Raw genomic sequence first — 25,719 nt, forward strand, 5'->3', positions numbered from 1 at the left:
TCCTACATGACCTCGGATTTTTCAGCAATTTGAATTTTAGATGGATGTGGAAATCAAGCTTGAGATGAGGAATGTACTTTATTGCAGTTGAGAAAGAAGAGTTTCAAGATCCCTTGATCTCTAAGTAATAATTGGTCCTTAAAGAGTAATAACATTTAGATTTTCAAGTTATGTTAATGTAACACACTTGCAATATCTGAGTGCTTTCAGTGGTAAATGAAGTGATATGAGTGGGAGGGTCTAGCTATATTGAAAGATTGAAGGGGTTACAGCATGCTACATTGTCTGTAGTAGGAAGTAAATGGTCTATGGAAGGGACTTGTGTACCTGCTTAGAGTCCTGCATTTTTTTTGCCTTCAGGTTTGCACCACCTGTCATGAAATTGGATTTTTTTCAATACTTTCAACTGTAAATTGAGTTTCTCTTGGTGTTACCTATGTTCTGAGCCATTTCAAGTTTTGACATAATTTTGTGGTGTCAGTTAAGTATATGCCAACAAAACTATGCAATATGGCTTGTTAAATAGCATCAGCAGCTTAAACTTAATTTCTGGAGTCACAATGTAAATAATCAACACTATTACACAACTCAGTGTTGGTAACGATAACATGCTTTCCCAAAAATTTACTTGTAAAACTTCATGGAGAGAATGGGCCATCAACCAGTGAATACCATAAGGCAAATACGTTAGCAGATACTGCTCTGACTAATGAGCTTTATTTTAACCTCATGTTTAGTGTACCATTTGTTCCATGCTGAAGTGCTTAAGTATTTCTGTTTGCTGAGGTAGCTGACTAAAGTAATTACAGTGTGAAATAACCTGTGTTAGGGAAGGTGCGCTTAAGTCCCACAGCACTGTTTTCTTCTAATCTACAAACTGTTTGTTCATCTTAGAAAAGGACCATGAAAAAGAAAAATTCCAAAGGTCACATGAATGAAAAAATATTTCACATCGACTGCCTTTTGTAATGTGAAATGCACAGAAGGGTTTGACTGAGATACCATTAAAAAGAGATGGCATACATGAAAACTGGCTATAATATACATAGTTGAAGTCAAAATTCATGACACTTTGTGGGTTAAAGAAAAAGAATGAAAATCTGTTTGTATTAGTGCAGTATGTTTAGCAAAATACATGACTATTTTTAGGTAACCTAGTGCAGCATGTAGATCTACAAAATTAATGTTTTTTTTTCCTGTGTGTATGTAGAAGCCTTTTGAAGAGCCTAAGAACAATGGTCCACAGCTTTTAAGAAAAAAGCGTGCCACTCAGGCTGAAAAAAATACATGTCAACTGTATATTCAGACTGATCATCTGTTCTACAAGCATTATGGAACAAGGGAAGCTGTGATTGCACAGGTATTTCCAGTCCCTTTGTTTTAAATGATCTGCTTTTACTTTATTTGTGTATTTCTGATAAATTTCATATAACTTAATAGTGTATATTATTTCTTATTTAATTTAGAATGTCTTGTTTAATTTATTACAGTGATCTTTACATTATTGAAACAGCTTTTTTTATTTCACAAAAAAGATGCTATGTATCTGTGAGAAAAGTCCTGGGCACTTGTGCTTCCTTTAGTTAATAGCGGCAGCTGTGCTTTGTTTAGCAGCTCTGAGCAAGGCTTGTGGTCTGGCTTTTCCCAGTTCTTACTCAGAAAAATAATACTTCCTGAAGAGTTCTGTTCTGTTTGACAGCCTGCCAAGCCTCTGTGTTAACACTTGCATAGCCTTCCATAGTTCAAAACGCTGTGAGCTAATGACACAGAGATCTGTTCCTGTAGTGTGATATAGTGGAAGGTTAAAAAAACAGTGGCTACTAAAGGCAGACTCTTTTCATTTGTCAATGTACTATTAACTGAAAAAAGTTTGGTGGGTTTTTTCTGATCATTTGCTAAAAAAATAACTAGCATGTTAACATGCTTCTCTTGAAGTCTGAAGTTTCACTGCCACTTGCAAATCTGATTTTACTATTTATTCATCACACTGTACATATGCAGTTCAATTTGAGTAAATTTTTCCAAAGCTCTGAAGTTGCCTTAAAAATCAGGTTTTGAATGAGTTAGCATGTCTATGTGCTCTTGGATAAGGTAAATGATTTTTTTCACATTTTGTGTTCTACTAAAAATGAAAGAATATTGCTGTAACAAGTAAATTTTTTTCTCAAAAGAAGAAATACAGTGCTTTGAATACAATTTTAACTGTAGTGCTATCTTATCGTAGCAGTGAATCAAATGAGTATCACAAACAGGTATCTGAACAGTAGATAGAATTATGTGTTTAAAAACTAAACAGCAGAATACTTTGCTGTTATCTGGCATGGTGGCAGTGCAGATACTAGTTATGTAGTGATTTATTTCCATTATGTGCATTTGATTAAAAAGGCCTGTTAAAACTTATATGGGGCAATACTTACAGGTAAAATATAGGCCTTGAAGTTGTTGCTATTTAAGATTAGCTGTAGCATAGTGCGTAGATCTTTGAACTGTAGATACTTTCATTTTTGACAGATATCCAGCCATGTCAAAGCGATTGACACAATTTACCAGTCAACAGATTTCTCAGGAATCCGTAACATCAGCTTCATGGTGAAACGAATAAGAGTAAGTTGTATTGGAAATACTTTCAGCTTCACTGATACTGTTTGGGGGCTGTATTCGTCAAAAGTCCTGTTGCTGCTCACTTGTAACCATTTATTGTTAGGATTATCATAACACAGGTGTCTCTGTAGTAAATGGTTCCCTAACCCATTTGTCTGGTTTAGTTTTAGTGTTTATTGTCAAAAGCCTGCTGTTTCTGTTATTAAGCTGTAGTAAATTTTTATAGGAATCGACTTCTTACTTTTCAGCAGTGTTGACTGTGTGGTGAATAGATGGTATTGCTCACCAGGAACTGTAATACTAACGTAGATAATGGCTTTCAAGGTTGAAAGTTCCTTCTAAAAGTGATGATTTAAGAGGATAAATTTTTGGGTGCTGATGGAAAGGGGGGAAAAAAAGAAATGAGGGACCAGGGATTTATTTGATTTATTACACAAATGCAATTCTTTATCATAGAACTTGATTTTCTAAATATTGGGGTGGTAATTTGTTAAGGCCTGTAGCACCTTCAACTATTTAACATAACAAGGTACTGACAACAGTAAGCCCCTTAGCTGGTGTTTACAAGTCAAGTGAAAGTGAATCATGTCTTACAGTTTGTTTCAATTTACTTTTAGATTAACACAACTGTAGATGAGAAGGACTCTTCCAATCCCTTCAGATTTCCTAACATTGGTGTGGAAAAGTTTCTGGAACTGAACTCAGAACAGAATCATGATGATTACTGCTTGGCATATGTGTTTACAGACCGTGACTTTGATGATGGAGTCCTTGGTCTGGCTTGGGTTGGAGCCCCTTCAGGTAAGTATATCCAAACCTTCAGTGCTATGATATAAAGTATTGTAGGTAGGTACAAAGAAGAAACATAGAAACTATGTCATTTAAATTGACCGCAAGTAGACAAAAATCTCATAACCACCTTTCCACAATTTTGGTTAGGTGTGGTTTGATTTTTTTTTTAAATATAGAGAGTATATCATGTGTCACTTCAATTAGTCTTGCTGTCTTTCTGATGAGCAATATTTGAACAATAAAGAAAAATTTCTTTTGTTAGACAAAGGTGGTATTACTTGGATGGCTTGCTATTTATGACAGGCATGAGTGACCACTAAAGTGACAGAAGAAACAAGTATTTCTGCTGTATATAAACAGAGCTTACAACTATGCAGTTTGAATTTAGTAGTAGAACTACACTATCCTTAGGTTTTCTAGGTAGTAATGGAAGAAATTTTTTTTTTAATTTTTTTAATAAAATCAGTTAGATCTTGTTTTGGGAGATACCAAAATAATTATCATGTGACTCTTCTTGAACTGCTTCTCAGTAGTTTCTATCTAGTTGTGTATTTTGAATCTGAAGTATGTCTCTTGATGTAAAAAAAAAAAAGCAAACAATGGTCTTCATGTGCAGCATCTCGATGTTTGTCATGCATGTATTAGTTTTATAAAATGATGTATTTGAAAGTCATTGGTCTTTAAATTTGAGTAAATACAAATTCTTTAGTTATAGCTCAGCACAAATTTCAAACTGTGGAAACTTTCACAGAAATGAAAATCAGAAATTCATAAGGAACAGTCTTACCTTTTTTTTTTTCCCTCGAGTGATTTCTATATAATAAGAATTTAGGCATAAGAATAACAGGTTCTATGAGACTTTGCAAGAGACCAGATACTTTCATGAGAACATTATCAAGAGTTTAACAGAATTCAAGTAATTGTGGAAGAAACATTAAACCATTGATAAGTTGTAGCTGTACATTATAACCTCACTTTTTTTACTGCTGTGCTTTCCTGTAAAGCACATGATGATTATAGAGTACTGGAGCTATGTGGAAAACTGTCATGGTATGACAGTCTCTCAGACTTTGATTTTAGGAGATTAGAATGCTCAAATAAGTATTAGTAGAATATTCAGATGGGTAACAGAACAGTGGACCAATGAGTGTAGTTAGAGGGATCTGTGAGGACTAACCTTCGTGACTGTGGAAGAATCATAGGAAAAATAATACACAGGTGGCCTATGTAAATAAGAAACTGGGTCTGTGATAACTAGTCTAGTGTGTAGGCTGAGCAAACACCAGATGAATTGGAATGTGCATTCCATAAACACTGCTCCCAAAACTAGATTGAATTGAGAAAAATGAAGTAGCTTTGAGAGATTTTCTTCCTTAATGCACATACTGACATAGGTTAAATGGGATCTTTCACTAAAATGAAAGCAAGGAAACTTTCTTTAGAGTGTTTTTTAGACACCATTTATGTTAGCGATAGAAGAGCTGAATTTTAGAGCACTGTTAATGCCTCAGTACAACCTCAAGTAATGGAAAAATTTGGTGAAATTAAAGTCACAGTTTAGAGACTCTTCCAAACAGTAAGTGTGCACTTGACTGACCTTCTAAATATGGATCTGATTAACCCACACATCAAAAGCATTTTCAGCTTTAGTTTGTATGGTGCAAAAATGAGTCACTTTTGCTGACAAGGACATATAGCTAATCTTAGGCATGTTATAAATTCTCTTACCATGAGGGAGCATCTCCTGTGATTTTACTGTGAGGATTTTTTTCCTTTGTTTTTTTTTTTTTTTTTAACCTAGTGAAATCCAAATGGGATGTAGATTGAGGCTACCTGTATTGGACATCATACCCTGCTAGTCTTGTACTACAAGTGTGATGAAATCAGGGCTTGTCCGTGCAGTGAAAGCGCCAAAATAGCTCCTAATGGCTATTCTAAAACAGCTAACTTCTTGTGCAAATGTGTCCATTCAGTGCTGAGAACATTAGTGTAGACAAATCTAATCTACTTTCAAATTTGGGTTATATTAATTACACAGAAGAACTTCTAGTCCCTAATCATCCACTGAGGAGGCAAGCTGTTTCTTGTTCTAAATATCACTAGAAAAGTAACACAGTACTTCTTTTCTTAAGCGACTAACTGTTTTACTTTTGTCTAAATGCAGGGAGCTCTGGTGGAATATGTGAAAAGAGCAAACTGTATTCTGATGGTAAGAAGAAGTCTTTGAACACTGGAATCATCACTGTTCAGAACTATGGCTCTCATGTTCCTCCCAAGGTTTCTCATATTACTTTTGCTCATGAGGTTGGGCATAACTTTGGTTCACCTGTGAGTATTACTATTGATCTGTTAACTCACGTTCAACCATTTTGAACTACATGGCTTGTGAATGGAGTTTTTACTTTTATAAACAAGGAAAATATGATCATGACTGCATATGCATATGTGCATGCACATTGTATACAAACAAAAAAGGAGATTGATGAACTAAGCCCCTTTTTATGAGTATTTGACAGTATTTGGATTTGTAACTGGATTTTGTGAATTGTTTAATTCTGCTAGTTCAATCTTTTATAAAGGGACTATATTATTATTCCCTAAAAACTTCCCTGATTTTTATTGAAGACTAGGGTCGCACACATGTTTTAAATGTATTTTAGTTGATCCTAGAGGGGAAGAAGAATCACTGATTTGACAGGATTTGTTTGTGGTAAGCTGAAAGGCTTTTCATTTTGCTGGAGATGAGAACAAAGTTTTCTGGTTTGGGGGTTTTATTTTTAAATGTAAGCATATAGGCTTTCTACTCTTGGAAGTAAAATGAAATTCTTGGAAGTAAAATGAAATCAAGATATGACAGGAATGACGAGTTCTTCCAGAACAGATGTTCATATGTGAATGCTTTCTTCATGTGCCTTGATACAATCCCTAATATTGCTGCTCTGAGTGGGGACAAGCCTTCCGAGTATAACATGAGCATGTGAAACTGAAAAACCAGTCCCATTGAGTGAAACATGTTTTGGATCAGCGTGGAAGATGGTTCTTTTAATTTTACTCTAAGTTGCATCTTGTACTTTCACATAGTTCCCTGGATATGTTTGGTTCTACCAAACTGTAATAAATTATATAGTTCTCTCACTGTGTTGAAAATTTTTAAATTTACTTACTTACTTTTGGAGACACAGGTTATATTTCTGGAAAGTTGGATGCATTAGAACAGCATTAGAGTTCCTCTTACACTTAAGAACTTAGTATGTTGTCAGTCTGCTAACTGCTAGTATGCCAACTGATAATGCATTTTGTTCATCATGCTGAATATTGTATAGATCTAGACACTGGCTAACGGAAAAAGACTTCTGCTCTATTCTGAAGATGGCTTTGCGCCTCCTTCAAATAAGCAAATGAATGGACTGCTGTTTCAGTTAAACTCCTACTTTTATTCCACAGAATATTTATTATCATTTTGGGATCATAAAGTCACTCTTTTTAGGAGATGGCAACTTTTTCGAGTCAGTATTCATATCAGGACAGGCACTTGGGATATACATTTCAGAGAATGCAAAGAAGCTGAAACTTAAGAAATTAGATACTTGCTACAGTCATCTGGGGAAAAAAATTAAACAACAAGCCAAACAAACCTTTGTTTCCTGTATGCTTTTTGTATTTCAAGAAACCTTAGACTCTAAGATGGTGTTTCGGTTTTAGTGAATCTTTTATTCTCACTGTGTTAAGGTTACCAAATCAGGTTACTTTTGCACATGTGTAAAAAGAGAGCAAAAAATTAGAGAAGCTGTCTTGTCAGAAATAGTTTTAAAATAATTGTTTTGCAGCATGATTCTGGAATGGAGTGCACTCCGGGAGAGTCCAAGAACTTGGGACAGAAAGAAAATGGCAATTATATCATGTATGCAAGAGCTACATCTGGGGACAAACTCAACAACAACAAGTTCTCTATCTGTAGCATTCGAAATATCAGCCAAGTTCTTGAGAAAAAGAGAAATAATTGTTTTGTTGGTATGTATTTAGTGATCCTGAAAGCAGAATGGCTAAGCTGTTACTATTATGCTTAATTAGAATTTTTTTTTTTTACTTTTTTATCTTACCCTTTTTTTAGTTTACCGAAAGATTCTGTAAGTAAAGAATTGCATTTGAGATCTGGAGTACTCTGTCAAGTTCATGGGCTCCCCAGTACAAGAAAGACATGGTCATACTGGAGTGAGTCCAGCAAAGGACCACAAAGATTATTAAGGGATTGGAGTGTCTGACACACGAGGAAAGGCTGTGAGAGCTGAGGCTACTTAGTCTGGAGAAGGCTGGGGCGGGGTGGCGGGGGGACACTCTAGTCTGTCTTTACAAATGCCTGGTGGGAGGGAGTAAAGAAAACAGGGCCAGACTATTTTCTTTACTTTTTTCACTGCCCAGTGAAAGGACAAGAGGTAAGGAGCACAAATTAAAATACAGGAAATCCTTATTTTTTTAATGTTTAAATAGAATTTTGCAGGCATTTTCTTTCTAGAGTCTGTGATGTGTGAGTGCTCACAAATTTTGTGAGATTGTGCAGTTGATAGGTTTGGGTTTTGGAGTAGTAATGGTTCACCACAGTACCATCAGCTTTTGCCTTAAGGTCCTCAGACTCTGTTAAAGGAGAACAAATGCAAGAAAGGGTGTTGCTTTGTTGGAGGCTTAGCAGAAAACTTCATCTTATCACTGTTGATTTGCTACCCACACAAGAAACTCCCACTGCTATCAGCAGAAACCTTTTATTCAGAAGCGTAAAATTGTATTAATTGTAGAAATGACTAAGCTGGGTGGCAGGCAAATAATGCAAGTTGACTTGAGTCCTAGTCTGAAGTCCATCCTGACCAGGTATTTTCAGTCACAATTAGCTGGATACTGTTGCAAGTCAATGTTAGCATTTATAAGTCTATTTGCATATACTTTTTACTGCTTTGTACATAAATATACTGGCATTTTTCAGAGTCTGGTCAACCCATCTGTGGTAATGGACTGGTTGAACAAGGAGAACAGTGTGATTGTGGATATAGTGACCAGTGTAAAGATGAATGCTGTTATGATGCAAACCAATCAGAAGATAAAAAATGCAAGTTAAAACCAGGCAAATACTGCAGGTATTGTGCATGTCTGTTACAGTACACTTTATTTTTTGGGATTTAGGTAGCTATAGTTGGTATTTTAGAATCTGAATCTGTTTACCTGCATTATTCTTAAAGTATTTAGTTTCTTTAAAATGCCTTGTACAATGAGAGAGAAGTTCATAAGCACAATTATGCTATGCAATTCCTGGTGCTAACTGTAGCTTGCTTACCCTTATATGACTGTTCTCTAGCTTTTGAAAAAACAACGTAACAGTGGATTGTATCAATGCTAACATAGTATTTGGTGCAGATAAATACGTGTGAAATTGTTACCTTTATTGAAAATTTGTTGTGCAGTAGTCTTGCAAAAGCTGTGTGATTCAGAAAAACACAACCAGGATGCTGCTTTTATGATAGATACAGGAAAGTATTAATTGCCCAAAGGATAACAGAGGATATTATGAAATTAGATCCTATCCTAGTGCTATTTCTACAGCATTGCCAAACTGGAAGATGGCTGAAGGATATAGTTGATTGATTTTAGGTTTTATGCTTGTTTTATAAATTAAACTGATTTTAAGTCACCTTGTATCTTGGCAGTGTTGTGTACACAGTGATTTGTAAGAGGAAGTTTTAAAGATCATAAGACTTACAGTGAAGTAAGTCAACTTCTATCTTTTAGTTCCGTGACTTAATATACATGTTAAATTTTTACCTCATCTGAGAACTTACATGGATTTTTTCACATGAAAGGCATGAGCTTTTGTTCCTCTCTAGAGGCTGACATAAATCTAACATTTGGTTAGATTCTTAGCCAAAGATGAAGGGAAAATTACTATTATTTTTACCTCTAAACCAGCTCAACTTTTTAATACAACTTACATAATTTTTTCCAGTTAAACTTTCCTGCCCTAAAAATGATCTTTGTCATCCTGGGAGTGGAAGTAAAAGTAGCACCTTCTGTTAAAATGTATTTGACAGTGTAGACATGGTAGAAGGACTATCTCCTGTGAATTCATAGTTGCAATAATTCTGCATGTCTTCTCCCTGCTCCCTTACAAATTCTTATTATTTCTGCCAAAATAAAGGCCTTACATTGCCTCATTTTATAATTGGTTTCTGAGATTGTTTTATGTTGCACCTGTGGTGAGGAACTGTTTCCTTCTGAGTACACCAGGTGCCACCATCACCTCCTTTCTTTGCTCTCGTGTGTTCAGCTGACTGTAGTCTTGTTTTATGCCCAGCTGGAACAGTCTTAAAGATTAATTGCTGCATCATTTTTGGTTTAGGATTCCCTTTTTTCCAGTTCTATTAGGATTGACGATTCTGCTGAACAAAGAGGTTCCCAAAGACATATAAAGCAAATCCAAGTATAAGAAAGGATCACATAAATAACATACTAAAATACATTTTAGGAAAACTATGGTAACTATCCAGCTGCTTTACTTGTCTTTTAGTCTTTTTCATGAGTGACATAAGTGATTTTTTTCTTTTTCTTAGCTTGCAGTAGTTTTAAAATAGAGAGACCTTGACCTGCAGAAGGTCTGTGCTGTCTTCTGATATCTACTGAATGCCAATGAGCACACTGTGAATAGTGTTGAGATACAGAATAATTTGAGATGAGAACTCAGGAGGCTTAGCTTCAGTCAAGTAGTCACATATGCTTTATAACCTTCACTCTTCTGCTTGTAATGGCATATGTACTCAAACACAGCTTCAGAAAGAGAAATTGTCTCCTGCTGTTTCACCAGATATGCTGGTGTGATTATTGGTGTACATAGCATAAGGGGCTCAGATGCCTTGATGTCTGTGACAGAAAGGAGCCCAAGCGTTTTGGGGGAACTGGTGAAAACTATATGGCTTCTTTTGACAAATCTTTCCTTCCCCCAAAATTTGTTAGTATGCTGACTGGTTTCTGGTACAAGATCTTGAACTGTCACCTTCCCTTTTCTTGTTTATTTAACCAATGTAAGTGGTATGGCTGCAGAAGGTAGGAAAAAAATTTGTTAGGTATGTTAATCAGTGACAGATAAATCTTGACTTATTACATTGAAACTGATACTGTCAAACTAATCAGTTGTTCCTGAATTAATTTTGCCAACTTGCTAATTGAATGTTTTTGTATATACAAACTTAGAACTGCTGTTATTTTCTATGTACTTTAATTTAAAATGTGCTTGTACTGTTTTGCTCATATAATGTGAATAGTTTAATTGGTTACTACAATGACTAAGAAATCTGTACTCAGTGCAGTAATCTTTTGTTACCTTAAGGGATAGAAAAAATTATGTTCAATTCACATTTTACTTAGCACAAATCAGAAATATGTTGAGTGTTTGAGTAGGTTTCAGGATTAATAGTTCTTCTGGAATTGTTCATGCTGCTTCTTTACATCCATGTTTTCTGTTTATTTCTAGCCCTAGTCAAGGCCCTTGCTGTACTGCACAATGTAATTTCAAACTGAAGACTGATAAGTGTCGAAATGATTCTGACTGTGCAAGAGAAGGAATGTGTAACGGTGTCAGTGCTCTCTGTCCAGCATCTGAGCCTAAACCAAACTTCACAGATTGCAACAGGCACACACAAGTTTGCATAAATGGGGTATGTTTTTTTACAATCATATGCAACTGCAGTTGTTTATTGCAAGGTACTGTATTATGAAGCGATATGGTTTCAGTACTTAGTGGAGAAGAGGGTAAGATTAATCTCTTTTTCAATTAAAATATTTTATTTATTGGTTTCAATCAAAATAACTGTGAAGGTACACCAAATACTAAGTAGCAGGTAACAAATATGAAGCTAGCTTTACTATTTGAGAAAGTTCCATTTAAAGTGTTTTGTAAAAACCAAGAATATAAAAGTGTTCTATTTCCTAGTTCCATCTTTCCATTTTTCTTCAGTCTTGGTCAAGTAATTTTGTTGCCGTAGAAAGTTAGATATGCTATCAATACATGTTGAATTTGATTTAATGGTTCCTCTACCCATGTGCACATAACACAGATGTGCAAGCATATAGAATTACTCTGAACTGCCATTAGCTTCCTGGGTTAAAGAGTCCATGGCAGTTGCTATGAAATATTGATGGGAAGTCTCTTATAAATTGATCTATGTTTACTTGGAAGCAGAAACAAGCAAAAGTAATCCTCTTAGAGCTGTAACTTGTGTTGCTGTGACTCTGTTTTCCACAGTCCAGGTTTTTAATCAAATGATACTGCTTGTAATAATTTTTCAGCTAATTTAGAGTCCTCTTAAAGATAGAGGAATTGCCTTTACATAGTCATTTGATTTTTTTTTTATTTTTTTTTAATCAAGATTATAAATACACTGATTTTTTTATTTGAATTTCAAGGGTCCTTCCACAGTGGAATTAAATGCAGAATCTTTCCTGCCACTAATTTCTATTATTATTTTCTGAGACACATGCTTTCTTTGAAGACATGCTTTTGATTTATTTTCCTAACCACAATTTTAAGTAATCATATTTCAGTGTGAATTGCAGTGCTGAGAGTGTTTTGCAGGGTACTCTGAGACCCCAAAAGAAGATAGTGTTAAAATAGGTTAAATCTCCTTTAAAACAATTATCAAATAAGCCTAAACACTGCAATTGAATAACTGTAATATTTTTTGTTTTATAAACTTTAGAAGACATTAAAGCTATTATTTTTATTGATAAGCATCTTTAGACCTACAATTATGCTTTCAGCTATTAAAAATTAATGTATTTCCTAATGTCAGTGTGCTTAAAAGTGAAATTGATTTTTGTGTTCTCATGCTTTTGTCTCAAACAGCAATGTGCTGGCTCTATCTGTGAGAAGTATGGCTTGGAGGAATGTACATGTGCTAGTTCAGATGGCAAGGACGATAGAGAATTGTGTCATGTCTGCTGCATGAGAAAAAGTAAGATTTGTCTGAATTGTAAGCATAAATATAGCAGTAGGTATCTGAGGAATCTTCTCGTGGTGTTTGTATTTTAGTTTTTGGAGACTTAAGAACATACTGTGATTTTGTTCATACTTGGTTTCAGATAGACATTGCTTTGTATGTGGCAGGAAACAATATAGTTTGGTTTTTTTACAGATTAATAGAAACTTGAAGTTTTTCAAAAGCATTTTGAACAGTTGAACACCAAGGTATTCATGCACATGTGTTTTAATTCAGTAACAGTTTGATTAATCTAATTTGTATTCACTTTTCAGTGGACCCAACTACTTGTGCAAGTACAGGCTCTAACCAGTGGGAGAAATACTTTGGTCGTAAAACTACTACTTTGCAACCTGGATCTCCTTGTAATGATTTCAAAGGCTACTGTGACGTGTTTATGAGGTGTCGGCTTGTAGATGCTGATGGCCCTCTAGCTAGATTAAAGAAAGCAATCTTTAATCCACAGCTATATGAAAATATTGCAGAATGGATTGTGGTAAGTTGTTTTCTATCTTACCAGTCTAATAGAAAATTTTCTTGTTAATCAATATTCACAGCTGTAAATGTTGCTGTATATACATATACAGTACTTCAGCATTCTTCAAAGTATAATCAGTCCTCCTTTTGCTAATTTTTCTGTAAGCACCTTGAGTGCAGCAAACAAGTTTGACAGATTGAAGGGAATGGAAACAAATATAGAAGTAAATATTTTGTGTTAATGCTTCTATTCGCTATCTGCTTTGTTGTTAATGTTCATTTTTCTAATTTACTGGGTTTTCCCGTTTTAACTTTTCATATCTGAATGCTCTGATTTCTTTTAAAGAACTAAATACATAGATCTTTAGCATTTCTTATTTTTATTGCATGAGATGACACTTTCCTAATAATAGACTGGGAGGAGAGCTACAATGAAACAACATTATAGAGCTGCATAGTCAATTTTGTGTAAGCTGTTGATTGTTTTAGACTTGTATAGCTCTGTTGTAGTGTATATTCCGTGAAATACTCCTCTGATAATAGAATGGTTTTGAAGTATTTGGAGGGTTTTTGTGTAAGAGCTTTGGGGACTTTTTTCTTTAAAATGTTATGGTCTTTTAAGTGATATTTCAGAACACCTTTTTGATGACTTTTGAAAGACAAAGGAAAACTATATTCAGTGACCCCTGTCTGTTGTGCATGTGTGCCAGCCCCCCCAAAAATATTTTTTTTAATGTTTTTAGGCTTATTGGTGGGCAGTGTTGCTTATGGGAATTGCCTTGATCATGTTAATGGCTGGTTTCATTAAGATATGCAGTGTTCATACTCCAAGCAGTAATCCAAAGTTGCCTCCTCATAAACCACTTCCAGGTGAGTATACCAGGTAATTAAATTTATAGAAAAATTATTATTCCTCAACTATTTTGTTCTGAAGGGAAATTTCAGGTGTCTCAACCTACAGTTGTTAGTCTGGCACTGTGAAACTACAATTGGAATTCATGCCAGTGAAACAATTCATAAAAATGTAACTCTTGTCTTATTTTCCTATAACTTAATATGCATATCAAAAGAAAGCTTTGAAGACTTTTTCTAAGTCAGAGTTCCTTTTATTTCCTATTCCATGCTACATTTTGTAAGAATCAGCCTGTTCAAGGAACTACTGTTGAGATAATAAAATGTGTTCTGTAAATACTTCAGGCAGTTAATCATCTATTTAAAATATTGCAGGTCTAAATCTGAAGCCTTTCAGAAAAATAGTTATATTTAATTTGCATCGCCAGGGCAACTTTTCTGTAAATAGTTTCTTTTTAAAATTCATTTTAATGATGTGTACCTTTCTTTGAAAACAGGCACTTTAAAAAGGAGGAGACCACCACAAACCGCTCAGCCACCACAGCGGCAAAGGCCCCGAGAGAGTTATCAGATGGGACATATGAGACGCTGACTGCAGCTTTTTGCCTTGGTTCTTCCTAGTGCCTACAATGGGAAAACTCACTCCAAAGAAAACCTAATAAGTCATTGTCCCCAGTCTAACTCTCAAAAACTGAAGAGAAAAAAAAAAAGCATGATATGCCCTCAAAACAAGTGGAAATTAATTTTTAATGAGTGAATCTTCCAGCTCAAAAAGAAGAGAAGTGTTTTTCTTGCATATTTTTAATTTAGTGGCACAAAGTCCTGGAGTATCATGATTCTTTCCCCCTTCTGTGCTCTTCATTGCTGCATTTTCTTCACTTGCAGGCAAATATGGCTGTAGTAGAACTTTTACTCAAGAATTGGAAAAAAAATATATATTTTTCAACTGCCAGACAAGGCTAGGAAGCTAGACCACCTCAGCATTGGAGACATTACTTGTCAATGTATATACGTTGTTATATGCAGACATGTATTTCTAACGTACACCCGTACTTGTGTGCAATTGTAAACAAGAGAATTGCAATATGGATGTTTCTTTGTATTATAAAACTTTTCCGCTATTAATGAAGAAATTACTGTTTAATTGACATACTCAGGATAACAGAGGATGATGGTGTGTAATGGTCAAGGATCCTGTGATGCTTTACACAGCAATTTTGAATCAAATCAAACTTTTTTTTATCGTGATCAAAGTTGTTTCAAGCACTCATTTCATCTTTATCAAACAGCTGCTAAGACATAGCATACAAGATTGAATGGTCTTTTAGGGATAAGAGGTGTTCTGCAACCTTTGCAAATGCCAGAATGTTTCAAAAATGTTTTATATAAGTGTCTAATTTCTTGTAGCTCAGCATAAATATTTTTGTCTGATTATTCAGTTGAATAATGAATAGTTAGATGAAAAATGTCCATGCTTTGTTAATAAATTCTGCCTGTTGTTCAAGTTGTTTTAAAAATTGCAACCAGTTTATTTGGGCTGTTCAGATATTCTTACAGTATGATAATTAATTTCGTGTTCTGAGGGATGTGGAAAGAAAAAAAAAAAAGCTGTAGTGTTTTCATTTTCTTTTTTAACTTATCAGCTATTTGGATAACTCTTCACCATGATACTGTTGATTGATAACCACTAGAGTGATTTGCCCAGCTACTGTGGCAGTTAAAATTGTAGTTAGGACTACCAATTTTCCCACATTTTATACCAGTAGTGAAGTTCAACAGCACAATGTCCCATTCCAAAGTTTTTATTACGAATGTAAATAATTGGCATTTTTGAAAGAGAAAATAAAAGATGTCTTAAGGTGCTTACTGCTATGCAGGAGATGAAAGGGGGCATTACAAAATGTTTAAGCTTGTGATGTATTTATTGCTTGTTTTCCAAAAGCACCGAGCTAATTAGAGATGCAAATGGCTATAATTTTCCTGGCTTTGCTTAGGAGAAAATTTACTAAGGGTTGGACAGGCTTCCTTTGTTTCGTTTTTGTTTTTGTTTTTTAAGAGTATAAGGTTTACACAATCATTCTCATAATGTGACGCAAGCCAGCAAGGCCAAAAATGTTACAGAATATAATGGGATCTCTTCCTTGTAAACTTGTACAGTATGTGGTAACTTTTTCAAAATACAGCTTTTTGTACATGGTTTAGAGACAAATTTTGTACATGAAACCCCAAGTCCAATAGACTATATAAATAATTCTAAATGATCTTAACTAGTTAGAAGTGTATGTAGTTGCTTTTAAGTCATTTTAAATACATTTCTTTTAAGACTGTGCAAAGATTGGAAGTGGGTTTGCATTTCTAAAATGGTGACTTTTATTCAGCAAGAGTTCTTAGTAACTTCTTGAGTGTGGTAGACTTTGGAACATGTAAATTTTTTGCCTGTAATGTTATCCTGTGGTAGGATTTTGGCAGACAAATGCTGCCCTATTTTATTTTGAGTCTAAGTTAAATGTTTTCTGAAAACAGAAATGTGCACTGAACTCTCCACTGCAAGTCAAGATGTGGTAAAACCGAAAGAAAGTTCAAGACAATGAAATGGAATACTACTGTCGATTTCATGTCCACTGTGTTTTATACAGTATCTTTTTTGTTCACTTTGGAAATTTTTACTAAAAATGCAAAAAATAATGTATTGTGCAAAGATATGTAAGGTTTTTTGAAACTTGAAATGCATTAATAAATAGACTTGATGAAATTATCTTCTGAAGATCTATTTACTTTTTGAACCCTGAAAGCAAAAAGGAATACACTGATTCTACTTTTACTTATTTTTGGCTTTTGCTGGGAAGGGGCTGTCATACCAACAAGTAATTGTACTGTCTTTACACTATCAAAGTGCATCTCCCAATTTTAGCATCACACAGTTAAATGTAAGAGGAAATGTTTTTATGCCACCCCTTTAAGGAAAAGTCTTAAAATTACCTTGAAATTACTTGTATGATCACAGGAATTAAGCTTTCTCTGTTTTCTTCAAAATGGAAACTAGCTATTGGTGGGATATTCAAGCCTGGCACCATAGCTACTGAATGATACCTTCTGAAATGAATATATTTTTCAAGAGGAATACTGGAATTAACATGCAATGCTATGAATGCACAATTCATGGATAAGGATTTTTAGAAGGAGTACATTTGCTTTTTGCAAGGTGTTTTAAAACTAAACTGGGTCTCTGTTTTCATCTGTGCTGTATAGTTGATTTAAGTGATAGGACTGCTTTTAAAAGCCAAGTCCTGCCAGCTAGCCTTTTATTCTTAGGGCTGTTTGAGAATGGCCTGCTTAGACATCTGTTTCCCTAACTGAGCAACATACACTTTGATGTAATCAAAGCATATTCAGAGGTCCTTCCTCACAGTACTTCCCCCCCACTCCCTGACTTTTTTTATAGAAGTGCTTCCCCTTGTAGCTAAATAGTATTGTCAGGGCAAAAGGTGTTAAAAGCAAACCAGTTGGAGCAGAGCCCTTCTGCAAATCAGCATCATAGGTGCTTAATAAATTTGGTGATGGTTGCTTTTAGATTTCTGCCTAGGAATGCAAACCAGGGGGGTAGAAATAATGCCTGAGCATCTAAAATACAAATCTTGTGTATATTTTAAAATGTGTTTGGGGGAAACAAAAGAGTACTTAAATAGCTGTAATTTTTCTAACTAATATTTGACCTGCTAATCCCTAGTTTTAGCTATTAATTTATTCATCTTGTATTTCTTAATGTTTTAGTCATTAAATGTATGCATTGGCCTCTGGTGTAGAAGCATGTATAGTCAGAAGGGTGTGAACGTGAGAAGGGCATCAAACGCCTCTTAAAGCTATGAAACTTTATACCATACAGGCTATAAGTCATTGATACAGTTTGCCTTTTAATTAATGTTCCAATATTTATTTCAGGAAAAACACAAAAAGGAAGGAAGAGATTTTTACTTCTTCTGGAGGCTCATTATTACAGAGAGGAGATTGAAAGGACTGCAGTCATTACGTCATGCTAAGCTGCGTTTGCTCTGGCAGGAGTCAGCTCCTGATGGTTTTCAAGGTCTCGATTCAGTTGTTTGGAGTGAGACAGGAATAATTCCGGTGAGCACAAAGGCAGGCACCACTGTAGCCACTTGCAGTCGTCAGTGTGACCTCAGTATTATGTTCAGGCATTGTAAGTCTTTGAGTATGCTGCAACTTGGGCTTTATTTCACTTCTAGGTCAGAAATTAGTGTAACAGCTATCAAAATGGAAAGACAGATTTATTTGGACTTATGATTTGTGAAAAATGACATCAGCATAAGTATCTTCATATCTGCAAGAGTTCAAATACCAAATGTTCTTTAAATTTTCCTTTTTCTTTAAGTTTTCAAATTTTCTTATCTGAGGGTATACTTGCTTATTGAATGGGAGAATGCTTTTTTCCCCAGAAACTTTAGAAGTCCTCAAACTGCGGTAACCCTGTTACTTGAGTTTCAGCACACTCTAGACATCTTGGACCCTTTTTTCCACCTGCTTTTCCTGAACTGATGGTTTCAAGCTTGTTTCTCGTGCAGTTTAGATCTCATTACTGGACTTCTTGCCAAGTAAGTGATAGTAATGTGAAAGAAATGCTAATTTTAATGTCTAAAATGTTTCTAAGTGTGTTAGGATGTGTAACTACAGGAAAATAATTTTTGGAAAGGCTGTGTGAATATATATATTTTAAATCACATAAGTCTCATTAAAAGCTGTCTTGCCAACTCTCTAGTGCTTTTTTTTTTTTTTTCCAGGTATAGAGAAACACTAACATTGTAGCTTCTGCAGTGGAGAAGCATCACAGTCCAGTTCTTTCTAGCCTTGGTCTCTTGCTCTGTCATCCCTCATTATTTTTGAGGAGCAGGGGTAGGATTTGGTTCAGGAAGCTTACAAAGTTCATAGCTTAGAAAGTTGGTGATAACCCATGTTGTAGATGCAATCCAGTGACAGTATTTCAGTTCTATAAACAGACAAGTATCTTACAAATAAAACAACCCTAAACATAAGATGTAAAAGTGGCAGATCTTGAGCTTTTTCCAGAAGGAAAAAATGAATTCTAGAAATAATCTAGGGAGATGCATAATTTGTCAGCTATGCACATACACTTCCGTCTCATTTTTCATTGTGCTTTGGAAAACTAAAATGGCCACACTGTCCTTGTCTGTCGTTCTTCAGGACAGTCTATTTTATCTTAGTGCCCCTAAAAATGCTGTTACTGGGTCTCTAGCAATTAAGTGTCTCGGGGGATTTTTATAGAAACACAACATATTACAGAGCTTTAATGAAATAATTATGTTAAGCAATTTAAGTATTGGAGATAGCAACCCAAAGCATGGAATTAATCACTTAAATTGTAGGTTTTTGACATAAAAGGTGGAAATACGTTTTGTATTTAAAAACCCAATTTGCTTCATTGAGCAAAATCCTTTAAAGCACAAACCTTTGCTTTCAGTGAAGGTGTAGTGGGTTTTTTTACATGGAATTTGTATCTAAATCTATAAATATTTCTCCTAATCAAGAAGCTACTGACGTTCAAGTGGCCATTTGAAATACCAGATCAGCTTCTGAAATTTATACCTCAGGAAAGATAACCATTCTTACCTGAAAGTAAGTATGCTTCAGTTCCCATCATATTTAGTCAGCCTTTCTGTTTCTGTATTGAATATTCTTGATTGTTTAAAGGAATGGTAGTTACTGAAGACAGCTTTTAAAAGTTAATGTTAATATTCTGAATGGTCAGCAAAGATGCTTTCATTCAACATTTGCTCACTGTTCATTGTTTGCAGGATTGCTAGCTCCTCTCAACTTGTTAATTTGTCATGCTTTTTTAAATAAATATCACTTTCAATCCTGATAACGTGTATATTTTAATTCAAAATTCCCTGCAATGTGTTGGTATGGAAAATATGCTTTGCTCCAGGTCTCAGGGCCATCTTGCACATTTTTTACCATTAGAGAACGTTTACAATAAATTATATTCAGAATACGTAGTTGTAGAAACAATTTTTAATGAATCTTGTGCTTAGCATTACAAAGCGACAGATGAAATACTCTGACATACGCATCAATTTCTATTTCAGTACACACCATAAAATAAAAATAATCTGAGATGTTTCTTTATATAGTTTATATTCTGACATAGGAAACAAGGCGATTTTATATGTTTGAATTTATAAATTTTTTTATATGCACTGAAGATGTTTGAGGGTTTTACCATTTTCATTTATTCATGCAGTTTCAAATCATGCTAAAATCTGCTATGTAGTGATTTAAAATCTAAAAATCTCAGGCCTTACCTGAACAGGTAAATTTTAATGCAAAAGTTAACTGAACTTAGTTGTGCTGGAATTGCATGTAGTATACTAAGCATGATTAAAATAATTAAGTCACTAGTAATTTAAATCAGTACTTTAATTAAAATAGTTAAACAGCAAAACATTTTCCAACAGGACAAAGCTTAGTATATCATTTTTAGGTGATACAATTATTTGGCTTGTCATATGGTTATGACAGATAGCTCAAGCATTCTGTATGTTGAGATGCATTTTAGTTTTTTAATGTTATCAAGTAAAAAGTTCAAATATTTTGTTAACAGTGTTACGTATTTAGGAATATTTTCTTCTATGAATGATTTAACTCCTTCATTAGGAAATAATTTAGGAAAGTTTTAACTGATAGTAGTCGCTACTAATGTTTTGAAGTATTTCATGGGAAATTAGGCTCCTTTTTTCCCTTAAATCCAACAAAATGAGATTTTTCAAAGGCTTATGGCAATGATTCGTTCAAATAGTAATCTTTTTATTTCTAGTGAGCAAGTGTTTTTAAAACTTTTAAAACAATTTAAAATTGACAGTTGCTGTTGATGAAATTACTCATTGATCGCTTTGAGAGTAGGTTTGTGGATGAACAAAGCGCATATTTCAACTTACCGTCGCATCAAAGAATCTAAATTTTTTTAATGTATTTTCTTCACCACCTCTGAAACTATCAGGATATTTAAATTCAGTGTAGCTGTGTATTTTTAATACATTTCACTAGATGTATGGTATTTTGAATATATTTTGTCATTCTTGCTCACTTTCTATTTTGTCCCCGAAAGCGATCTTCACACCTCACAAATGTTTTCGCTTGCGCTGGATGAAGGTGAATGTTGTCAATGCTTTGAGAACAAAATGTCATTCTAGAAAGAAAACAAAGCACGTAAGCATAATGTTACTTTTTAGGGCTACTAATATCTGTATAGCAGTGCTCTCTAGATGCACTGAATCTGACTGACTTTATCCTCTTACAGGAAGGTATTGGATTGGTTATATAGGCTTGTGAGGAAAGAGATGTATCTGGCTGCCAGAGAGTAGGTACAGAGTAAAAGGACCAGGCAATTCCCATCTACTGAGTGCATTATGCCTCCATCTTTTTCTGGTATCATACACATCATGCTGTTCTCTGTAGCATACTCTTACAGTGATTTGGCCTTTCTATTCTCAGTGGCCATTGTTTCAACTCTTACCGTCACTACCAGGATTGTGCTCTTTGGCCTGCTAGTACTTAGTTGGACTACTAGTATTTAGTTGCGAGGTTGTTAAAAATCAGTTATGCAAGGTGCTAACAGCATCAGCAACTACACATGCTACGGAAATGTCTTCCATATTTGGAACTCAAATATGTTGGAATCCAGTACATTGCTTGTAATTGTCAGTGTATTAATTACTTTTTAAGTTTATGCTGTCATATTGTGTCTGTCATAATCTAACAAAGGAAACTTACATATGTAAAAATCACAAACATTGTGAGGGAAAGGTACATAGAGATAAAATATTGTCAAGACAACTCAAAACACATCTTGTGTTTGCTACCATTTTTTAATATTGAATTTCCAAAATTGGTAATTCTTTGATCCAGGATGTTTGGTCTTTCCAAGACTGAAATCTACACACTCTTTTCTTTGAAGAAAATACTTTTCCTTGAGTATCCTTTGTTCCTCCTTTTAGAATCGCCTAATAATCTTTCATTCCCCCCTCAAGCATTAATACAATATTTTAACAGTAACATGTCATTTCCATCCGCATGACAAGCCCAGATTGCACGGAGCAAAACCCAGCACATAATCAGTATCCATTAAATTCTTGACACAAACTCACACTTCTGCTTGCAGCAAGCAAAACTTCTAAAGAGCATTAGGTACCTGAAGATACCAGCATCATTTTTTGTTAGCATAATAACTGCCCACCTCAGTTACGCATTTCCTAGGACTTCTTAAGTAGTACATCAGTAATAATTGGCTTGTGCCAGGTTATTGACACAGCTGTATTGGACAGGAGTTTTCTGGTTAGAAAAAGGAGTATACATGACATAATCCTTTCACAGCCTTCATACTTTTTTTCAAGGTACAAGAGTCTGTATTTAAACAGAGCGCTCTAATTTGCGGTGCATACTATGCTTTAATTTGCTTTGGCAGCTAGGTCACTACTGATTTGAGATCATTGCTTTTAAAACAGCAGGAGATGTTATAGAACTGAATTTTTTTTTTTTTTTTTTTTTATGGCAGGAGCATGTGCCAAGTGCTGGGTTAGAAGATGAAAATACCTACAAGATACATTTTTAGGGGTACAAAACCCAAGAAAATATGGTCCGTCCTCTGCACCCCAGCACACACAGATTGTCTTATGAAAATGTCTCTTTAAATTGTCTAATTTGTCTTTTGTGTCAGTATCAAGGAGGTGCAGCTCTGCCAATAAGTATTGTTCCACAGAAAGGCTGCAGTAGTTACAATTGGTGCTGGTAAGAAAGACTGTAGCAAGGAAGAATCACCTTCTAAGAATGAGCCACAGTTTAGGAGGTAAGACATGCTTTTTGCATTAACCTTAATTAAACTGCTTAGTTAAAATTTCTCAAAGGATTAAAGCAGTGGGAATCGTTACAAGTTTAGTTATTCTGTCTTCTGGCTGAAATTTCTCTGTGAATAAGCGGTTTCAAAAGAGTTATTAGCATTGCTCTATGTAGAGAACAAGGCCACTCAGACTTGGTGATCCAGTTTCAAAGCCATCAAGCAGGGAAAAAAGAAAAAAAAACACACACCCCAGAAAAACCAAAACAAAGGAATGAACAAACAAAGAAAAGAAAAACCAAAACCAAAACAAAAAACCCAAACATGGACTTCAGTTTGCATTCATAATTTTTTTTTCCAAAAAACTGCTCTGTGATGCTAATTCAGAGTTCAGCTGACAAAATTTATATCAGCAAATTCATACTATAGAAAAAAGCAGGACCAGAGTGCAAAAAATTACCAGTGAAAGTGTGGTATGTAGAAGGATAGGTAGTCCTTTTGTTTTCCAGGACTGCTCACATTCTGTTTGCCCACTACAGAAATTTCAAAATGTCTGTAGTTGACAATTTGCTTCCACAGTTTGTCACTCTAGGAACTTCTTATGCAGCCTGCAAAGTGTAGTAATTTGTTATCAACTATCAGACACTGGGCTAGCTCTTAAATGAATGAGACAAAACAAGTGAATTTTATGATAAAACCCTTAACTTCAATGGATAATCAGATGACTGCGTAGTTCTGCATGTGATCCTTCTAATAAATCCTTTCAAGAATGGTGATGTTGAGTTTTTCTATGAAGTAGGTATTGAAAGTCAAATAATTAAGATTTGGCATATTTTTTGTAAGTAAGAATATGAATTTTTCAATATTTATCTTCTGCAGTATCTTGTTTCTTTAAAATGTCATATGGTCCTTATGGGATGGGGTAATCACATTGTAAAAATAAGTCACAACCTGTCATCACTTACTGTCATTAATTGTGTAGAAAAATTGCATTGCACAACTTGTTAAAATTCTTCCTTGGATCTGCGTGCTAATTCCTTCTCTGTCCTTTATTCCCAAGTATCAAGTAAATTGTCACCCAAGGTTATTGTGCCTTAAACTCAGATTAGTGGCAGTGGTGAGCCAGAGCATTGACCACTGTTCATTTTTGACCGGAGAACAAAGAAATTCTTTAAGTCACTTAAAAATCATGCAGTCTGATCTGAGGGGGGCGAGGGGCAAAGCCAGAAGTTGTACATGCATAAATTGACCACTGGTGTGAGTGTGGGGACTCAGATGCTTGTATTTGAACTAGGATAACCTGTGCACCAAACATCTGTGGTATTATTACAGAAAAAGTGTTTTCATTAGACTTACTTTTGCTGTGTTTCCCCTGCTTTCACTCTTATTGTCTTCACTATAAGTCCTGGTCGACGGGTGCCTTTTGTCCATGGTATTATGGTTTGAACTGTATCCCAGATATTTTCCCAAACTGCAGTTCCTTCCCATTTGAACTTGATCATTATTAGCTCACCAATATCAGTGTCCAGGGTGATGAGAAAAGAGTAGGTTTTATTCCCATTAATACCTTCAACTCTGCAGAAAACAAAATCAGAATAATGCTGTCTTAATAATTATGGATGAAAGTGGGGGGGAAGAAAAAGTTTCTCCTCTCTTTAAAACCAAAGAAAAAACTATGTTTCCTCCTCCTTCTCCAGGAGGGAATGTTACTGTGTCTAGGATACTCTTCCTCCAGGTGCATAAAGTGGTGAAATTTGACAACATGCTAGAAAAGAAGCAGAGGTAGGAGAAGCTTGAACAGCTGGTGAAGCAATAGTGGTTTCTGACAGCAAAAGAAAAGGTGTCCCATAAATAGCATCTGTGATATGTCTTTTGTCTGCTAGAGCAAATGCTGGCCCATGCTGTTGCCTTTGCTTTTGTTAATACAGATAGCGTCCATCATGAGAAATATCCAATATTCCTTACCTTAATTACAGCTGCTTACTTATTTGTGTTTTAATTGATTAGACCTCCTGGTGTTAGCCATGGGATGGACCGAACATGAGTGGACAGGATACTTAATGTTCAGGGAAACTTCCAAGATTACTGAACATGTTTCATAGAGATTTTTCATGCAAAAAAAGTATGACCATCGTAAAAGTTTGTGATTTTTAGGGGGTATGGGTGAAGAGATGTTCATCTTCAGTTAGCCATGCTAAACCATTTCACTCATTGCATGATTATGTACATTATATGGTATTATAAATTGGCGCCTTGTTTCTCACTTGTTCAATGACATGTGATACCAATACTCACAGTGTGATGGGCAGGTTTTTAGCATCCTCTTTAGTGCCTGTCAGAGAGATGGTAAAAGTTGGGTCTATCTGCTTGTCTTGGATTTCGTTGATGAAGTGGATCTTGAACTGATAATGATACACTGTAGAAATAAAGAGTTGTCCAAGTGATGAAATTAATGGTCAAAGAAGCAATAGATTTATCAGGCAAAAGAATTTTGCCTTTCCAAGCAGAAACTTGATTAATATTCCATTTTATTTTTTAAGCAAATTTGTTGTGATTAAAACATCATCGTTTTTTTCTGATTTTTGCTGTGCTGTGTAATCCCTTAGGGTTTGGGGCCCTGTTGCTCTATTTAAAAGGATGGAGAAAGAAGGTAACCTGGGCTGAGTTCCCTTTGTAGGATAAAACATTCTTCCATGGGAAATATTTCAGCTTTTCTGAAGTTTAATTGTTAGAATTTCTGGCAAGCCCTCTGTCTAATCACCAGACAAATCCTTATGATAGGACACGGCTAGAGATGTATGACACAGATTGAACACTTGATGCAATGTAGTCAGGCTTTTTCTCTGATCGGCTAGAAAATTGCCCTGCAAAACAGATGACTCACAAACTTTCCTTGACCGCATAATGATACATTGTGCTTAACATGCATCCGTTAACAACGTGACTTTGTTCAAGCACATTGCTATAAGAAAGATGTCATTAATACTTTGAGATTTGGTGGGTTTCTGGAACTGTGTTTAGCAAAGTCTTTGAACTGAATATTGTCAGAGTGAAGAATGTCTAAGAAATCAGCAGTGTAATGATTACGAGCAATTTGACATTTAGTAAGATGGGGGCGGG

General features: G+C 35.1%; 2 protein-coding genes across 2 annotated transcripts in view; one reads left to right on the plus strand and one right to left on the minus strand.

Annotated features, from left to right (window-relative positions):
* ADAM10 (ADAM metallopeptidase domain 10) overlaps positions 1-14,658 on the plus strand; it is a 47,038-nt gene extending 32,380 nt beyond the window's left edge. Inside the window, 12 exon segments of the mRNA XM_009643841.2 lie at positions 1,211-1,360; positions 2,512-2,604; positions 3,219-3,402; positions 5,558-5,721; positions 7,221-7,404; positions 8,369-8,519; positions 10,904-11,087; positions 12,275-12,383; positions 12,683-12,903; positions 13,628-13,754; positions 14,234-14,317; positions 14,320-14,658. Of these exon segments, the coding sequence (XP_009642136.2) occupies positions 1,211-1,360; positions 2,512-2,604; positions 3,219-3,402; positions 5,558-5,721; positions 7,221-7,404; positions 8,369-8,519; positions 10,904-11,087; positions 12,275-12,383; positions 12,683-12,903; positions 13,628-13,754; positions 14,234-14,317; positions 14,320-14,357 (1,689 nt within the window). The 3' untranslated portion in view covers positions 14,358-14,658.
* A 6,191-nt stretch (positions 14,659-20,849) lies between these two features.
* LIPC (lipase C, hepatic type) overlaps positions 20,850-25,719 on the minus strand; it is a 94,066-nt gene continuing 89,196 nt past the window's right edge. Inside the window, exons 9-11 of the mRNA XM_009643842.2 lie at positions 24,895-25,015; positions 23,956-24,174; positions 20,850-20,955 (exon numbers count right to left, since the gene is read on the minus strand). Coding sequence (XP_009642137.1) covers positions 20,850-20,955; positions 23,956-24,174; positions 24,895-25,015 — 446 coding nt within the window. The remainder of the gene's footprint in view (positions 20,956-23,955; positions 24,175-24,894; positions 25,016-25,719) is intronic.

Source organism: Egretta garzetta, unplaced genomic scaffold (genome assembly GCF_000687185.1).
Source record: "Egretta garzetta isolate BGI_Z169 unplaced genomic scaffold, ASM68718v1 scaffold287, whole genome shotgun sequence".
Classification (NCBI taxonomy): domain Eukaryota; kingdom Metazoa; phylum Chordata; class Aves; order Pelecaniformes; family Ardeidae; genus Egretta; species Egretta garzetta.